We start from the raw sequence: 18,157 nt of genomic DNA, 5'->3' as shown, positions 1-18,157 counted from the left end.
GTTTTCGGGTAGCCACCCAAACACCCCCGCCCGCGCCGGCCGCGGGGATTCCTGCGGGCCGGGGGCGCCCTGGGTGGTGCGCGGGCAGGGAGGTGCTGCGCCCCGGCAGGCGGCCGCGCAGGGGCGCTGCCCGAGCGCAGCGCAGAGGCCGGGCGCAGCGCCGCTGCGGCACGGCCGGGGGGCGGAGAGGGGCGGGCGCGGGGCGGGCTCGGCCCGGAATGTGTAGAGACCCGGGCGGGAGCCTCCCGGCGGCGGCCCGGCTGCCGAGCGCGGAGACTCCGTCACGTGTTTTTCTCCTCCGAGTGAGACGGCGGCGCGGTCGGAGGGGGCCGGCGCGCGGAGCCAGACGCCGCCGCTTGTTTTGGTTGGGGCTCTCGGCAACTCTCCGAGGAGGAGGAGGGAGGGAGAAGTAACTGCAGCGGCAGTACCTCCCGGGGACCAGGCGTCTTCCCCGAATCCTTCCCAAACCTTCCCTTTGCCTCCCTCCCTCGTCCCCTCCCCTCCTCCCTGGCCGACTGGAGCGAGGGGCAGGGATGAGCCTGTCCCTCTGGACCGTCTCCGGCTCCCGCGTCTGCCCAGTAGCGTTTCGCGTGGAAAAGCCACTTTCCCCGCCCGCCGAGATGGGCTCGAATGAGGGCTGCGGAGGACGCGTCCGCGGGCGGCGGCAGCAGCAGCAGCAGCAACAGCCGCAGCGCCGCGGTCTCTGCGATTGAGCTGGTATTTGGGCGGCTGGTGGCGGCGGGGACGGTTGAGGGGGTGGGAGGAGGCAAAGGAGGAGGCGAAGGAGGAGGAGGGAGAACCCCGTGCAACGTTGGGACTTGGCAGCCCGCCTCCCCCTGCCCAAGGATATTTAATTTGCCTCGGGAATCGCTACTTCCAGAGAGGAACTCAGGAGGGAAGGCGCGCGCTCCTGGAGGGGCACCACAGGGACTCCCTGGCCGCCGCTGCCTTCCTGCGCGGGACTTCAGCTGAGGCGGCGCGAGATGCATCTTTGCTCCTTCCTGGCTGCGGCGGTTGAGAGACTTGGCTCCCTGGAAGATCGTGGCTGCGCTCACCCCGGACGCATTGCCTCCCCTCTGGGCATGAAACGCCCATAAACTCCTGTCGGCTGTCTTCCTTGGCGCAGCCACTGAGTCCTCCTTTGCTGCCTCTCCCCACTCCAGGGGGCGGCGTGGATTTAGGAGTCGGGGTTTCTGCTGCCTTCAGCCCTGTTTGCATGTGCGGGGCCGCGGTGAGGAGCCTCCGCCCCCCACCCAGTTGTTTTTCGGCGTCTCCCTCTGCTCCGCGGCGGTGGCGGCGGCGGCAGCATGGCGAGTCCTCCAGATACCGATGGCTTCTCGGACGTGCGCAAGGTGGGCTACCTGCGCAAGCCCAAGAGCATGCACAAGCGCTTCTTCGTGTTGCGGGCGGCCAGCGAGGCCGGGGGCCCCGCGCGCTTGGAGTACTACGAGAACGAGAAGAAGTGGAGGCACAAGTCGAGCGCCCCCAAACGCTCCATCCCCCTCGAGAGCTGCTTCAACATCAACAAGCGTGCTGACTCCAAGAACAAGCACCTGGTGGCTCTCTACACCCGGGACGAGCACTTTGCCATTGCGGCGGACAGCGAGGCCGAGCAAGACAGCTGGTACCAGGCTCTCCTGCAGCTGCACAACCGTGCCAAAGGCCACCACGAAGGGGCCTCAGGCCCGGGAGCAGGAGGTGGTGGGGGCAGCTGCAGCGGCAGCTCGGGCCTCGGGGAGGCAGGGGAGGACTTGAGCTACGGAGATGCGCCCCCGGGACCTGCGTTTAAGGAGGTCTGGCAGGTGATCTTGAAACCCAAGGGCCTGGGTCAGACAAAGAACCTGATTGGCATCTACCGCCTCTGCCTGACCAGCAAGACTATTAGCTTCGTGAAGCTGAACTCCGAGGCAGCAGCCGTGGTGCTGCAGCTAATGAACATCAGACGCTGCGGCCACTCTGAAAACTTCTTCTTCATCGAGGTGGGCCGTTCTGCTGTGACAGGGCCCGGGGAGTTCTGGATGCAGGTGGATGACTCGGTGGTGGCACAGAACATGCACGAGACTATCCTAGAGGCCATGCGGGCTATGAGTGATGAGTTTCGCCCTCGAAGCAAGAGCCAGTCCTCATCCAACTGCTCCAATCCCATCAGTGTCCCCCTGCGCAGGCACCATCTCAACAACCCCCCGCCCAGCCAGGTGGGGTTGACTCGACGATCACGCACTGAGAGCATCACTGCCACCTCCCCAGCCAGTATGGTTGGTGGGAAACCAGGCTCCTTCCGTGTGCGCGCCTCCAGCGATGGTGAAGGCACCATGTCCCGCCCAGCCTCTGTGGATGGCAGCCCTGTGAGCCCTAGCACCAACAGGACCCACGCCCACCGGCATCGGGGCAGCTCCCGGCTGCACCCGCCTCTCAACCACAGTCGCTCCATCCCTATGCCTTCTTCTCGCTGCTCGCCTTCGGCCACCAGCCCAGTTAGTCTGTCGTCCAGCAGCACCAGTGGTCATGGCTCCACCTCGGACTGTCTCTTCCCAAGGCGGTCTAGTGCTTCCGTATCTGGTTCCCCCAGCGATGGCGGTTTCATCTCTTCGGATGAGTATGGCTCCAGCCCCTGCGACTTCCGAAGTTCCTTCCGCAGTGTCACTCCGGATTCCTTGGGCCACACCCCACCAGCCCGAGGCGAGGAAGAGCTGAGCAATTATATATGCATGGGTGGAAAGGGGGCCTCCACCCTAACAGCTCCCAATGGTCATTACATTTTGTCCCGGGGTGGCAATGGCCACCGATACATCCCAGGAGCTGCCTTGGGCACCAGCCCAGCTTTGACTGCGGATGAAGCAAGCAGTGCTGCAGATCTGGATAATAGGTTCCGGAAGAGAACCCACTCGGCAGGGACATCCCCTACCATTTCCCACCAGAAGACCCCATCCCAGTCCTCAGTGGCTTCCATTGAGGAATATACAGAGATGATGCCTGCCTATCCGCCAGGAGGTGGCAGTGGAGGCCGGCTGCCTGGCTACCGGCACTCCGCCTTCGTGCCCACCCACTCCTACCCTGAGGAGGGTCTGGAGATGCATGCCTTGGAGCACCGCAGCAGCCACCACCGCCCAGATAGTGCCACCCTCCACACCGATGATGGGTACATGCCCATGTCCCCAGGGGTAGCCCCAGTGCCCAGTAGCCGGAAGGGCAGTGGGGATTATATGCCCATGAGCCCCAAGAGTGTGTCTGCCCCGCAGCAGATCATCAACCCCATCAGACGTCATCCCCAGAGAGTGGACCCCAATGGCTACATGATGATGTCCCCCAGTGGCAGCTGCTCCCCTGACATTGGAGGCGGGTCCAGCAGCAGCAGCAGCATCAGTGCTGCCCCTTCTGGGAGTAGCTATGGGAAGTTATGGACAAATGGGGTTGGGGGCCACCACTCTCACGCTCTGTCCCACCCCAAGCCCCCTGTGGAGAGTGGTGGTGGCAAGCTCTTGCCTTGCACAGGTGACTACATGAACATGTCACCAGTGGGGGACTCCAACACCAGCAGCCCCTCTGACTGCTACTATGGCCCCGAGGACCCCCAGCACAAGCCAGTCCTTTCTTACTACTCGTTGCCAAGGTCTTTTAAGCACACCCAGCGCCCTGGAGAGCCGGAGGAGGGTGCCCGGCACCAGCATCTCCGCCTCTCCTCTAGCTCTGGTCGCCTTCTCTACGCTGCAACTGCAGAAGATTCTTCTTCCTCCACCAGCAGCGACAGCCTGGGTGGGGGTTACTGTGGGGCCAGGCCAGATCCTGGCCTCCCACATCCCCACCATCATGTCTTGCAGCCCCATTTGCCTCGAAAAGTGGACACAGCTGCTCAGACCAACAGCCGCCTGGCTCGGCCCACAAGGCTATCTTTGGGGGATCCGAAGGCCAGCACTTTGCCCCGGGCCCGAGAACAGCAACAACAGCAGCCCCTGCTGCACCCTCCAGAGCCCAAAAGCCCAGGGGAATATGTGAATATTGAATTTGGGAGTGACCAGCCTGGCTATTTATCTGGCCCCATGACTTCCCACAGCTCGCCTTCTGTCCGGTGTCCATCCCAGCTCCAGCCAGCTCCCAGAGAGGAAGAGACTGGCACTGAGGAGTACATGAACATGGACCTGGGGCCAGGCCGGAGGGCAACCTGGCAGGAGAGCAGTGGGGGGGAGACGGGCAGAGTGGGCCCTGCACCTCCAGGGTCTACTAGCATTTGCAGGCCTACCCGGGCAGTGCCCAGCAGCCGGGGTGACTACATGACCATGCAGATGGGTTGTCCCCGTCAGAGCTATGTGGACACCTCACCAGTTGCCCCTGTCAGCTATGCTGACATGCGGACAGGCATTGCCACCGAGGAGGTGAAACTGCCCAGGGCCACAGCGGCTGCTCCTTCTTCAGCCTCAGCAGCCTCTTCTTCCCCTGCTGCACCTCAAGGAACAACTGAGCTTCCTGCCCACTCTTCCCTTTTGGGGGGCCCCCAGGGTCCTGGGGGCATGAGCGCCTTCACCCGGGTAAACCTCAGTCCCAACCGCAACCAGAGTGCCAAAGTGATCCGCGCAGATCCACAAGGGTGCCGGAGGAGGCATAGCTCCGAGACCTTCTCCTCAACGCCTACTGCTACCCGGGGGGCCAACACAGTGTCCTTTGGAGCTGGGGCTGCAGTAGGGGGCAGTGGTGGTGGTGGTGGCGGCAACAGCAGTGAGGATGTGAAGCGCCACAGCTCTGCTTCCTTTGAGAATGTCTGGCTGAGACCTGGGGAGCTAGGCGGAGCCCCCAAGGAGATGGCCCAAGTGTGTGGAGCCGCTGGGGGTTTGGAGAATGGTCTCAACTACATAGACCTGGATTTGGTCAAGGACTTCAAACAGCGCCCTCAGGAGCGCCCCCCTCAGCCGCAGCCTCCTCCACCCCCACCCCCGCATCAGCCCCTGGGCAGCAGTGAGAGCAGCTCTGCCAGCCGCTCCAGCGAGGATTTAAGCACCTATGCCAGCATCAGTTTCCAGAAGCAGCCAGAAGAACGCCAGTAGCTCAACTGGACGTCACAGCAGGTGCGTTTCATGGTGTCAAAGTCAGAAGACAAAACTGCTTTGAACCATGTGCTAGATTTCTGTTCTTTGCCTCTGTTCCTTGTGCTCTGTCCCCCTGCTTCCTTGGGGAGAATGCCCTTACAGGGCGTTGGTGGATGGGTCAGGACACATGGATGCTCGCCTCACAGTGACAGTTGGCAGATAATCAGCTGTGTGTGAGCAGCCACAGGAGGGCTTTTTCATTTGAGAATTCCCAAGTGAAATAACGTACTGTAGTATTTTAAAAACTCATATCCTGTAATACCAGCTCTGAGGTTTTGTAAAGTTCATTGATGAGGAACTTTATCTTTCTATTGAAGTTTTCTTTTGACCATATGTTAAGGTCAGCCCTCATAGGGACAATCCTACAAAAATATTTGTTCATACAGAAGCTCAGCTCTTCTTTAAAGATAGTTTCTCAGAGCTCTGAAGGGTGCTCTTACTGAGTTGCTGTGAGCACTTTTGTTCTGTGATTTCACAATACTAGCAAAACATAAACAGCAACAGGAAACATCAATTTTTATTCATGTTGTCCTAAAAAGACTCGGGAGTAAAAGCACTTTAGTCATACATACTTAGAGAGAAGTACTTATCTGCCTACGATCTCTTGAGAAGGTAATTATGGGTGACATTTTCTTTTTGTTCCTGTACCAGGACTCGTGAAATATTTTTCACACAACGACCCATCTCACAGGCATGGCCGCTTTTATACAGGATATGCAATAAACTGCATGTGCCTGGGACCCATTATGAGTTAAGAGTTATGGAAGTTCATCCCTGCATGTCTGCCTAGCAGTTGTCTCTTCTGGCATGGAACTTTCACACTTATCACTTGGGGGCTACTGTACATCCGCTGTAAAATTACTTAACATTTTTTATGGTGAAAAGAAGGTACATTACAGGGAAAGGGAAGTTGTTTTGTTTTGGTTTGCACTGAATGTAAGGGCTAAACTGTGTACTCTTTGCTCTTAGAATATTTGTTTTTTCAGTTCAAGAATAGATGCCTCAGAAATGTTGAAAGTTGGCTTTAAGTCTTCTGTGGCTAAGACTGTATTGAAAATGAAAAACATTTGTAATAGGAAATTAGCCTGCCCTTCGTTCTGTGAGCCTATTTTCTGGTGGTCATAATTGTGGGTAGAAGAGAGGAGTATAGTTTGCAAATAATGTGATGAGTTGGCAATGCAGAAGTTTCCAGCATTTGGAAACACTTTATTCTGACAAACTGATTATCTTGTGAATTTTATAAATGCTTTACAGAATGAGCTTTTAAAAGAATTTATTCTCGTTAATATGTGTCTGTTCACAAGAAATTCATTTGTGCCTTGGGGTTCCTATCAATAGGTATTTGTGAATTATGTGGTCCCCTTCTTGAGTCTGTATCCAACACCTAACCCATATCATTCTCTATTTTATAGAAAATATACCCATTTGAAGGTTCAAACTAAGATTTTAGGTGTTATGAAAAAACATTTATTTGATCAGTACTTAAACTTCAGCATTTCTTTCATTGTTCACTAGGCAAGAGATTTAGTTGTCAGTGTAAAAATTTTAATTATTTCAAATGCTGTTTTGGGGTGCCAGAATCCCTGTGACACTTTAATCATTCCTATTATAAAGTGCCTCATTTATAAAATAATGAGAATTTACCCAGAGCTAAAATTTTGATTTTAAAGGAGATGAAAGAAGAGGCTAAGAAACAATGTTTTTCTCACCCATTTTCTTAATTTATATAGGTTTCTTTTGTAGAGTAGAATAAATAATGTTTGTCCTGGACAAACCAAATAGGATTTTCATTTTTAAAAAGCTTTTTAAAATAAAATCCTCTTTATGTGGAGGATATGCTAAAAAACAAAACCAAACAAAAAACCAACCTCCCAACCTTCTATTTTTGACTTTCTTAGGGAAAATACAATATTGTAGAATAATCATATAATCATATCCCTAATATGGACCATGTTTTAACTGCACAGTGCCAGAAAAATTCGAGTGTGTATTTGTAAGATACAAAAGTGTGGGTTTTAAGTGGGGCATCAGATACTACTACCTGCTACATCCACATCCTCAATCCTGCTTGCTTGCCTTTGCCCTGTTGAGTTTCAATGAACTGTCAATATGTAGTTAATTGTCATCAGAAACCGAACAGAGGCAGACCTATCAATGGCACCCAGCTTCTGACCAGAGTGCGGGTGTTGGTTTGAGAATACCCTGCTTTGCTAACTTCCTCAGCAGTTGCTCTCTTTGCCTCTTTCTCCTTTCTCAGGTAAAACTGCAGGTGATGAAAAGAATGGGGTTGAGAGAGGGCGTGCACTTTCTCGGGCATCCTCCTGTAAACATCTCGGCCAGTCTCCTATTTCTCACTCTCCATTAGAGAACATCTGTGTAGCCTTTAGCCCAGGTGCCCGGGACTTGGACCCAGCAGCCTTTTCTTGCTTCTCTCCTGTTCCTCCGGCTCTCCCCAACTTAATTCTGACCTGCCAGGTGGTTTCCCAGCACCCCCCCCCCATTCCCTTTGTTTCCCACCGCTTACTTCTTATTCCTGACATTGCCTTTCCCCCTCCTTTTCAGAATTTCGCTGTACAGCACTTGTGGCCTCCTCACCCCAGGGGGCAAACGGCGAGGTCGAGGAGGGCAAAAAGGACCTCTGGGCCTAGGAGAGCCGCCTGCAACTTTCCCACAGCGTTCACCTCAGATTTGCCTTTTAGTTTTAGAACTGCAACCGGGCAGATAAAGCAGAGGCTTTCGTGAAGACGGAGGCCAGGCCATCCCTCTGGCCTTCAATTTTTGCTTTTTGTTATCCTTTTGTTAGGCTCCTTTCCCCTTAAAAGGAATTTTGCCATTTCTCTTCCTTTCACTCTTTTTCCTTTCTGTGATCTCAAACATTCCGGACCTCCATGACTACCTCCCCAGGCTTCCCTCCCTGTCCCCCCTTTCTCTTTGCTGTGTGGCCTTTCAGGCCAGAGGAGACCCTCTCGGTCCCCGCACTTTGCCTTTTCTGGGGTCACCTCTGCTTCCTGCATTCCTCCCTTTTTTATCTGGCACTTGGCCCCCCCTCCCTCCTCCGAACCCCCTTTTGCCAGGGTGGGGGAACATGCAGCGAGGCCCCCCTCCAGCCTCCCGCCCCCGCCCGTCTCTGGGTCAGCGAGGCCGCTGGGCCCCTTCCCAGGCTGCGTGGTAGGCGGTGGCGGCCTCACCCCGGCCCCGCCCGCACCCGAGCAGCCACTGGCCCCGGGAGGGCGGGGGTGCTGATTGGCCTCCACCGAAGCCAATCTGCGCGAGAAACGGTCGAGCTGTGGGCGGGAGGGGGCGTGGCTTGCGCGAGGGGCGGAGCCGAGGGGCGGGCGGGGGCTTTGGTTTGAGACCGTGGGGGACAACTCCTCCCTGAGCGCCGTCCTCCCACCGCTCTGCCTCCATCCCTTCCTCTGGAGCGCGCAGTGCTCAGCCAAATTCGCACCCTCCCCACCCCGCCCCCTGGCCGAGGAGGTTGTGCGCCCAGCCTTATTTGTTCATCTAGAGCAGAATCCTAAGAATGAGAAAGTCCAACCAGCCTGCTGACAGAGGCCGGAAACACACGCTTCCTCTTATTTTTAATTGAGAAAAATTCAGGCCGTGACCATGTGACGTGCCCCATTTTGTTTCCCTCCTCTCTTTACTATGGTTTACTACAACACCACGTTCCTTCATCTTCCGGCCTTGAAATCTGCAAGCAGGAGTGAGCTACAGCACGTGGTTGAGGAATCTATGGGGTTGGCTCAGGATTCTCAGATTTACCTCCCTAACTAAAGGGAGCTGGAAGGAAGTAGGAACTCTGTGGCTGGTACAGTTTGGGGGTGATTCCCAGAAGAACTCCTTTGACCTGAAAGCACCCTAGCCTCTCAGACACTTTGCTGAGCACCTGCAGCTGCAGAGCACCTGAGATACACCAGACCCAGGAGAGCTGATCCTCCAAGGCTGCAAGGAGGCCGGGAGCAAAATAAAAACCTAGGTTACAGCTTGATCGTGAGAATCTTGAGATTTATTGAAAGGGCATGAGTAGGCTGTTCCTTACCAAGGCTTGGAGGAAATGCTGCCTGTTTTGAAACAGCTTTGGTTTTTGATCTGTGGTACCCAGCAGGGCAGCTGGGTGAACTAATTGGGAAAGCTTGCTAGATTGCTGTTGCATCCTCCCATGACAAAATTTTGTGAGGTGTATTGTTTTATGAGATGGAAAATAGGTTCAGATTTGCCTTTTCTAAAATACAGAAAATAGGAAAGAGACATGCTATGGAAATATTTCCCCCTTTCCCCTCCCTCCCTCCCTCGCAGATAAACATTTCTCACCAACCAGCATCCCTTTTCCTCAGTGAGTCATAAGCCCCAAAGGCAGTGTTTTTTGCTGAGGTGCCAATTGAAACAGCAAGGTGAAAATGTACCTAAGAAGGACTGCCCCTTGTGAGTGACCCAATATGACTTTGGAACAGGTGTGTGTGTGTGTGTGTGTGTGTGTGTGTGTGTGTTTAAGGGAAGGGGGTGTTTTTCTCTCTTGTTCCAGAATATTTTAATCATCTAACAATCTTATTAGTTTCTGCCATTGTTTAGGTAGCTTTTTTACTTTAAAAAAATAAATTCATAAAAACTCCACATACTGTAATCATTTATCTCAATGCCCCCTAAATAAATACTATTTCCAATATTGCTTTAGAGGAAGGCAATTAAGATCCAAAAGCGAATGCTTTTTTTTTTTTTTTTTTAATCAAAATTCCTGGAAAATGGCTTTGCACTATCTTGAATGATGCAATGGAAAAAGCAGTTCCTGGGAGCCAGAGATCTTGGGTTCTAACACAGCCTGTGCCCTTTGCTAGTCAAATGACCTTGAGCAAGGCCCTTAATTTCCCTGAACTGATTTCCTCATCAGTAACTTGAGAAATTTGTTCTCAATTATTTTAACCTCCTTTGCAGCTCTAAACATAGGAATATTTTGAAGAAAATGATATTCCTTAATGGGTCAGTTGTAATGAGGATTCTTTCTGAAGAAGCTGTTTATGGGGTCATAATAAAATATTTTGGAATATACTATTCTAGTCCTTGCATCAGACCCTGTGGGCAGACAGGGGCCTGGAAGGAAAATATTGTTTAACTGATTTTTAACCTTTCTTGTTTGAAGGTCCATTTTCAGGTTTTTACAGACCCGAAGTCAAACCTTCCTGATTGTATGACTCTAAGTTTTTGCAACCCTTCCTAGACTGGATTAGACTCCCCACACCCTTTAAAAATGCAAGTCCCTAACTAGTTCCTGCTTCCTCAGCTCTACTCTCTGAAGCATCTGACCCCACAGTATTAGTCAAGTGCACGCCTGTGACATTATTGTTGATGTTCCTTCTGTTGGGAATCACTCCTTCTTGTGGGTAGCTTGTTTTGAATAGTATTTCTCATTTGTACCATCAGAATTCTCCAGTGCTATGTCCATTTAAGTGAATGGAAAGGAAATCTGAGAAGCCAGTTGGGGATGAGAGGAAGTCTTCCATAATTTTTGTGTGGTTTTATTTTCCTCTGTTAGGTGTGTGAAACTGCTCAATGCTTCTCTTGCAGACAAAATTAGTGTCGCCTAGCTTTCTTGTGTGCTCTAGGATTTTTGATTAGCCGGTTGAGATGTGTGTACTCTGCCTGACTGCCCCAGTGTTTTCTTGGACTTGGAGTTGCAAATATATTTGGAAGATCCCACTGTTTCCTCCTCCTGGGGCTCCATAAATCATCAGAATAGGCTGTAGACTTTTTCATTCAGAACTCCATTCACTTAGTGTTTTCCCATCCTCCTCCTATAGTGGGACTTCTTAGCTGGATAGTATATAAATGGTTTCTTTTATTTTGATGGGTTGGTAATTTGGTATAATGGAACACTTCACAATTTTAAGGTTTTTGTTTTGTTTTCATGAAAGCCATGTGCTCTATTATTTCCTCATTTTTGAGAGTTACTGGAAAATAGCTTGTGAATTTGGTTTTAAGTCAGTTTCACACTAAAGATTCTGTGACTTTTTTCATAATAATGCTTTTTTTTTTGCCTTAAAAGTAGATGCCCTTTTTATATTTATAATTATGTATTTGGTTTATTATTTCCTTGCCTTATGAGTCTGAGCTATGTGGCAGATTTTAAAAACTCTTTTCGAAATGTTATTATTGAAACATGTTTGAGAAGCTATAATCATATTGAGTTTTAACTTTATAGAATTAATTTTCATGTTAGTTTGCTATAATAATATTATACTGACTTGATACTAATATGAAATAGTTTTTAAAAAGTTATTGTAAGACTTTTTTAAATGGTAGGATCACCTATTGGCTTCTAGTCTTGTGTAATCATATGAAAATAGCAGTATCTTGCCCAATCTTAATTCACAGAAAACAGGAGAAGATAGATAAATACAAGGTACTGTCATCACTGGTAAAAAGAACATTTTCCATTTTAATAATATTCTTGCTGAAGGCTCTGCTGTAATCTATTTGTTAAAATAAATTTGGTTGGATAAATGTCATTTGTGCTTCTTCCATGAGTCAGTGATCTTTGAATAATAGGGCTTTTTAAAAATGATGTGTTTTTGTTGAGAAGTGCCCTGGTTTTTTTCTACCCTGGCCTGCCTTTTCATTCCTGATGGCCGTAGAGTGGAGTACTTAGGTCACACTACAATTTTTGTGCTAGCTAGCAGAGATTTTGTAGTTTTCTTACCTACCCCGAATGCTTTATTGAGTAAACTGAGTTGCATTCTTTCTTTCCCTTTTCCCTTTTTTATTTTTTAACTGTATGTTACATGTGCATGCTCCCTTCCTTTTTGTTTTTTCCTTGACCAAAAAATATACTTTAATGCAAGTTCTTTGATCCTCCCTGACATATTTAGGTCATGTCACTTGAATAGTATCATTTAATCTTGAGAACTTGATAGTTGTGTTTGCTGAAGTGATCTAAGAGGAGAGCCTTTATTATTATTTTTTCAAATATATGTAGTGTGGCAAAAAATAATATTTTGCACAGAAAGTCATAATTCTTGCTCTTAGGAAGGATATGATCTAAGTGAAATAGGCAAATTTTTAAAAAAGCACATTAAAAAATAGATCTTCTGTGCGCTGACCACTGGGATAGTCAGTAAGTACCATGTAGTCAACTGTCATTCATCTGATCTTCTCCAATAATTACTTCCTTGTTTATGTTAGAATTATTTGAATGGCCATATGAATACAAAAAATTTTCATACTTATCTTTGACTTTTATGTGTTGTAGTAATAATTGGAGGATCTCTACCAACTCCAGTGCTGGAGAGGCCACCCAGCTCCCTACCCCATTGTAAATTATCTGCCTTTGGCCAGACAGGCTCCAAACCCATTCCTTGTTCTTCTCTCCTTCCTTTTCCTCAATGAGCATTATGACAAACTTGTTATGTTCCAGATCTTACATCTTTTGTTGAAGGATGAGGGTAGATACATGGAAATAGAGGGGAAAAAAAAAAAAATAGAAGTGAGGGAAGATCATCAAAGTGGTTAACACCTTTCTTTTCTTTCCTTTTCTTTGAAGTTACAGGTGGATACAATACTTTTATTTTTATGTGGTGCTGAGGATCGAACCCAGGGCCCCATGCATGCTAGGCCAGCATACCACCACTGAGCCCCAAGCCCAGCCCACCCTGTTTCCTATGAAACAACTTATTTGGGGGAAAAAAAAAAACAGGATTCAGAAAATGTAATCCACAGAAATTGGCATTTTTCATAAACTTTTAAGACAGACATGCCCAGCTACCTCAGAACTCTGCGTTTTAAAATTATTCTAACCACGGCAAGCAAATAGTTGATAAGGCTGTTGAAACTCCCTTTTGGACAAATGGCCTACTTGCAGGTACTAAGCCAGCAAACATAATATTGACAAGAAGCAAGAGAAAGGGCACTTTGCTTTGGATCTATAGTGAAGGGAAGTAGCCAGAAGAGGGGTGCAGATATTAGATGCACAGGGCCTGAATGTGGACTTATGGGTGGGTGTTAGGAAGTCTGAGGTGAGAGTGGGGCTACAAAAAAATTTCTAGTGTTTTCTTTCTATCTCCACGGTTACTCAAGCTGCCCTGCCCCCCACCACTTTGAGTGGGTGGTTTTTATTTTAGTATGGAAAGGCTTTAACCCTTTGTCCTATGCGCGCTTCTGGGTAGAAGCATCATCTTTTTTGAGGTTTTGTCATTGCCTTCTCTTACGCTTTTGTTTGTTTTGGCACCGGGGATTGAACCCAGGGGTACTTAACCACTGAGCCACATCCCCAACCTTTTTGAGACAGGGTCTTGCTGAATTGCTTAGGGCCTTGCTGAGGCTGGCTTTAAACTTGTGATCCTCCTGCCTCAGCCTTCAGAGCTGTAGGAATTACAGGCATGCACTATCGTGCCTGGCTCTGTTTCAATGATAGGCAATCCTATTTGTTTTTAAGTTTATAATACTTTCTTTGAGAAATACAAAACATGATTTAGTCTTATAAAACTTCTGGGTCTATTCACATTCTTTTCTTTCTTTTTCTCTTCCTTCCTTTCTCCCTCCCCCCTTCTCTTCCTTCTTGAACAGGCAGTACATACACACACATGCTGTAAGTTTCAAGTGATTCTTTTTAAAGGTGTAGAGTCAGAAGTAAGGCTCCCTCCCTCCCTGTCCCTTGGTCTCTCTTCTCAGGGCCACCATCATTGCCACTCTTTAATTCATCTTTCTAGAGGTGGACTGCTCCTGAATTTTGAAGCTTAGTAATAGAAGCTTGGTTAAATGCTTAACTACTCAAAGTCTTCTATGTAAGAATATGCCCAGATCCCAAAGTTTGGTACTGAAGGAACATAGGAAATAATATATTGCCTACAATAGACTCCTTACTTCTTTTGTTAAAAGGAAAAAGAAAAGTCTTGTTTTTTTTTTTTTTTTTTGATACCAGGGATTGCACTCAGGGGCACTCGGCCACTGAGCCACACCCCCAGCCCTATTTTGTATTTTATTTACAGACAGGTCTCACTGAGTTGCTTAGAACCTTGCTTTTGCTGAGGTTGGCTTTGAACTTGCGATCCTCCTGCCTCAGCCCGCCCTCCAACCCCTGGGATCACAGGCATGCACCACCTCGCCCAGCAGTTTCTTTACTTTCTACACCTCTTTTGAGTCCTCAGGTTCAGAAGGTGGTTAGTGAGGGATCTGGCATAACCCAGTGAAGGGGAAAAGCATTAGCTAAGAAGTGATCACCTTTTTCAACACTGAACATATGTGTAAATTAAGAAGGGAAAAGGCGTCTGCGATTTCAAATACTAACATTTAAAATCTCAATTTTTTTCCCTCATTACTTTCATGGCTGTGCTCAGGAATCCTCCCCACCTCAAGACGGAAAGACAACTAGTTATTAGTATGATGTAGTACTAGTAGTGGTAGGGTTAAATATAAGGTTATGGATTCTTTTCAAGACTTTCTGGACAGAAGGATCTCATAAGAAGATGAAAAAACTCAAAAGAATTGATTTTTTTTACTAGAATAAGTCTTTGCCTTTTCAAATTATGGGAGCAGTTTATTTTAAATGTAAGATTGCATATAAAGAATAAAAGAAATTGCTTTATACTTGTGATCTTTTACTCATTTTCCTCAAATTTATTAATACCCTGGAGGAGTAGAATTTCGAGCGTCCAGCCAGTCTCCTAAGAAGGAGGGTATTACTGAGATAACTTCTACTTTGAACCAAAGAGGAGAGGACAGTCATTCTCACTGATATATTTCTTTTTTTTTTTTTTTTTTCCTGATTGTGACCCAGAAAGGGTATGAACAAATGGGGTTGTTGGAAACTTTGAAGGTGTTATGATAACAGATAACATTTAAGTCAGAATTATCAGTGCTTGGTCAGTTTTGGTGGCTTGCCAATAACAGTATGCTCATAGCAATAGTATTGGTTTTCTTTGAGTCAGCTGGAGTAAGGAGAAATGAAATCCATCAACATGAAGGAACTTTTAAAAAGAGTTTTATATATGAAATCATCCAGTTTCTTAGATGTATGTGTCATTTAGCCTTTGAAGTGTAACAAACCCCTCCCAAACTAAATGCTTTAAAACATCAATCATTTATTAGAGTTTTCTATGTGGTTTGGGTTGGGCTCAGCCAGGTGGTTCTTCTGCTTGTCTCACCAGGGTAAATGCATGTGGTTGCAGTGAGCTGGGGGGTCAGCTGGGGGCTGATGGTTGAGACCACCCTTCCTCACATGTCTGGGGCATGCTGCTGCTGTCAGCTGGTGCTTGCTATTGATTGGACCATGTGTTCCCAGCAGGCTCACCTGGACTTCCCATGGTACTGGGCATGTCCCCAGTAGCAAAATAGGGGAAACAATGAATGCCTAAGTACTTTTCAAGCCTCTGGTTCTGTCAGATTTGCTACTATCCCATTTTCCAAACCAAAAGTCACATACCATGCCCAATTTCAAGGGGTAAAAAATACATAATAGTTCTTGAGAGAAGTCATGTTCTTCTAAATTACCATATTATGTGAATGTATCTATAAGTGCCATGAACATTTATCTGTTGCATGTTGAACATTTAGAATAAGATTAGTTTTAGACATTAGAATGTTTAGCTCTAGTTTTGGATGAAATATGAGCCATTTCCTTCACATTAGAATCCTTTTTTCCCATCTTCACTTTTCTTTGAAAAACACAAATGCTTGTCTTCCCTACCATAAATTTGTTTTGAGTTTATACCTTGAGCCAGGCAGTTGGGACTGAAATAGGCATGTTCCTTTCCTTGTAATACTTTACAGGACAAAGAATAGACATGTAAATAAACAATATGTAATGTGAAATGTGATATGAGGAAGAAGGGGGAGGCTTAAGAAGTAGATTGATGGGAACTACTTTAAATGTTGGGGCAGGAAATGATCTGAGAAAATAGCAAATATTATAGTCCTAACATTCAGGTGCGTGAAGGGTAAACAAATAATTTTATATTCCATATTCTGTTGGCCAAGTACAGATTCAGGTCTTGGGGTGGCATCTTTTTAAGAGGAGGATTTTCTGCTTGACAGTGCCTCTTGCTAAAGGAGTGTAGGCTGAAAGTTTATCTCAAAAGAAAAAAAAATAGACTTCCGAAGTTACCCGTAGCAGAGGCTTGTCTGTATTTTTAGTGGCGTTGGTGGTTGGTGAAAAGATTTTTGCTATTTGTGTTAGATTCCTACTGTAACTTAGACTAGAGGATTACACTTCCTGACAGCTCTTGAGCGGCTCACATCAGACCTGAGCTCAAACATGGGAACCCAGAGCTAGTGGACATCTTCTCTCTTCCAAACTAGCTGAGTCGGATGAGCCTGCTGGGAGAAGCAGACTTTTGTGGGGAGGGGTAGAGGGAAAGGACTGAGCCCAAAACTTCCAAACTGTTGGAACGAGAGCTTTTCCCACCTGAGCACAAACCCAGATGTTGATAGGGCAGAGTTGCTGTTGGACAGAAAACTCAGATGGTTTGCAAAGTCACACTAAAGCAAAGGCTGTGCTTTTCCTTCACTCTGCCTGGAACTCCCATCAGCCAGTATTTACATTCTTCTTTTACCAGAATCTCAAATGCCTTAAATGTTCTTGAGGTTACAGAACAAAACCAAATGGGACTCTGTATAAAATATGTTGTGGTGGGGGAGGGGAGGGAGAGCCCTAAAGTTTTATGCAGAGCTTGTTGAGCTTGGTATTTATATCGTGATCTTGGCAGCTCCGGCTCACCCCTTAGACCCCCCTCACTTACCCGTCTGCCCCCCTTCCCAATTCCAGCACACTCTTTGAACCACAGCTAAACAATAACTTCCTTTCAAAGCTGATCCCATTCCCTCTGGTTAGCTTAAGGAATATAAATATTCCATTTTTAAAATAATGGGTAATGAAATAATTTTTGAAAATCCTTCCACTGCTTAAACACCCTGGAGTTCATGGGAGTATAATTAAAGCTTTCCCTTTCGCCCTAAACTTGCCCCAGGTGAGAGAGAGGAAGGGAGAGAGACAGAAAGAAAGGGAGAAAGAGTGTGTTTGTGTTTGGGGGTGGGGAGAAAGGTTAGGGGTGGAAACTGCAGTCCAATAAAAAGGTTACATTCCTAAAGCGAGGTCTTTAATAATATTTTGCAGCCTGAGCCTCTGGTCCCTCACAAGTCCCTACAAGGGACGACTTAGGAAAGTGTGCAGGCTTGTTGTTTCTCGGGCCTTTGAACTGGGTGAAGAATGTGTCTCAAGATGGAAAGATGAATGGCTGATGCTTTTAGCCTCCAGCCTGAAACTCGCTGGAGGAATGTCATTGTGTGTTCAAAGCCAGCTTCCCACCACGCTGTTAGACGGGCTCTTGGAAATCGTCTTTGCATTATCAAGTGCACAACAAAAACCCATGCCACCCAATTCGATCTAATTCACTGGCTCTTTTTAGGTGGATTTTTAATTAATGTGTCTCTTCTCTGAGAATCGAGCCCCATTCCACGGTTCCCTCTCCACCCCTCCTGACAGAACTTACAGTTACTTGCTAGATGGGAAACTTCAAGCTTTTTATTGGTAGCATGGGGAATCTTATTTTTTAAAAATAGTGGCAGAAGGTATTTAGAAGGAGACCTTAGCTCTAAACAATTCTGAATGAATTTTCAGCATTTTTTTAAAAACAACAAACAAACCCAAAACTAAAAAACATTTAAATGATCAGAAAATATCAGAAGTATTTTATTTGCTGACTTAGAATATACCTAACCCCTGCCTCTCTTTCAGAAAGTTAAACCCTTCCTGAGGGATGATGGGAACACCTATCCTTGCAGTTATTGGTCCCTAGCACTCTTTTCTACTAAAACTTAGGAGCTATGTGAGAGTAGACCCACTATTCATTTCATGTTGCTCACAAAACACTCCCGAAGTGAAAACATGTTTATCAGCCCTTCTGGGAAGAGTCCTTGAACCAGGGAAGAGGATGACTTTAGGAAACTCTCACAAACAGTACTGGGGATATATTTTGAGTACCCCAAAGCATTTCACTCATCAAATGTTTTAAAATTCAGCTTTAGTAGTGTCGAATATATTTAAAATGGGCAAAGGAAAAAAAAAAAAAAAAAAAGACAAGCGTCCTTGTAAT

The 18,157-nt window shown here is 47.3% G+C and overlaps 1 protein-coding gene across 1 annotated transcript in view; it reads left to right on the top strand.

Moving 5' to 3' along the window:
* The first annotated feature begins 250 nt into the window (after nucleotides 1–250).
* Irs1 (insulin receptor substrate 1) overlaps nucleotides 251–18,157 on the top strand; it is a 57,219-nt gene continuing 39,312 nt past the window's right edge. The window contains exon 1 of the mRNA XM_047544398.1: nucleotides 251–5,057. Within this exon, the coding sequence (XP_047400354.1) occupies nucleotides 1,308–5,036 (3,729 nt within the window). The 5' untranslated portion in view covers nucleotides 251–1,307 and the 3' untranslated portion in view covers nucleotides 5,037–5,057. The remainder of the gene's footprint in view (nucleotides 5,058–18,157) is intronic.

Source organism: Sciurus carolinensis, chromosome 3 (assembly GCF_902686445.1).
Source record: "Sciurus carolinensis chromosome 3, mSciCar1.2, whole genome shotgun sequence".
Classification (NCBI taxonomy): Eukaryota; Metazoa; Chordata; class Mammalia; order Rodentia; family Sciuridae; genus Sciurus; species Sciurus carolinensis.
This window is presented reverse-complemented; position numbering and strand designations above follow the sequence as displayed.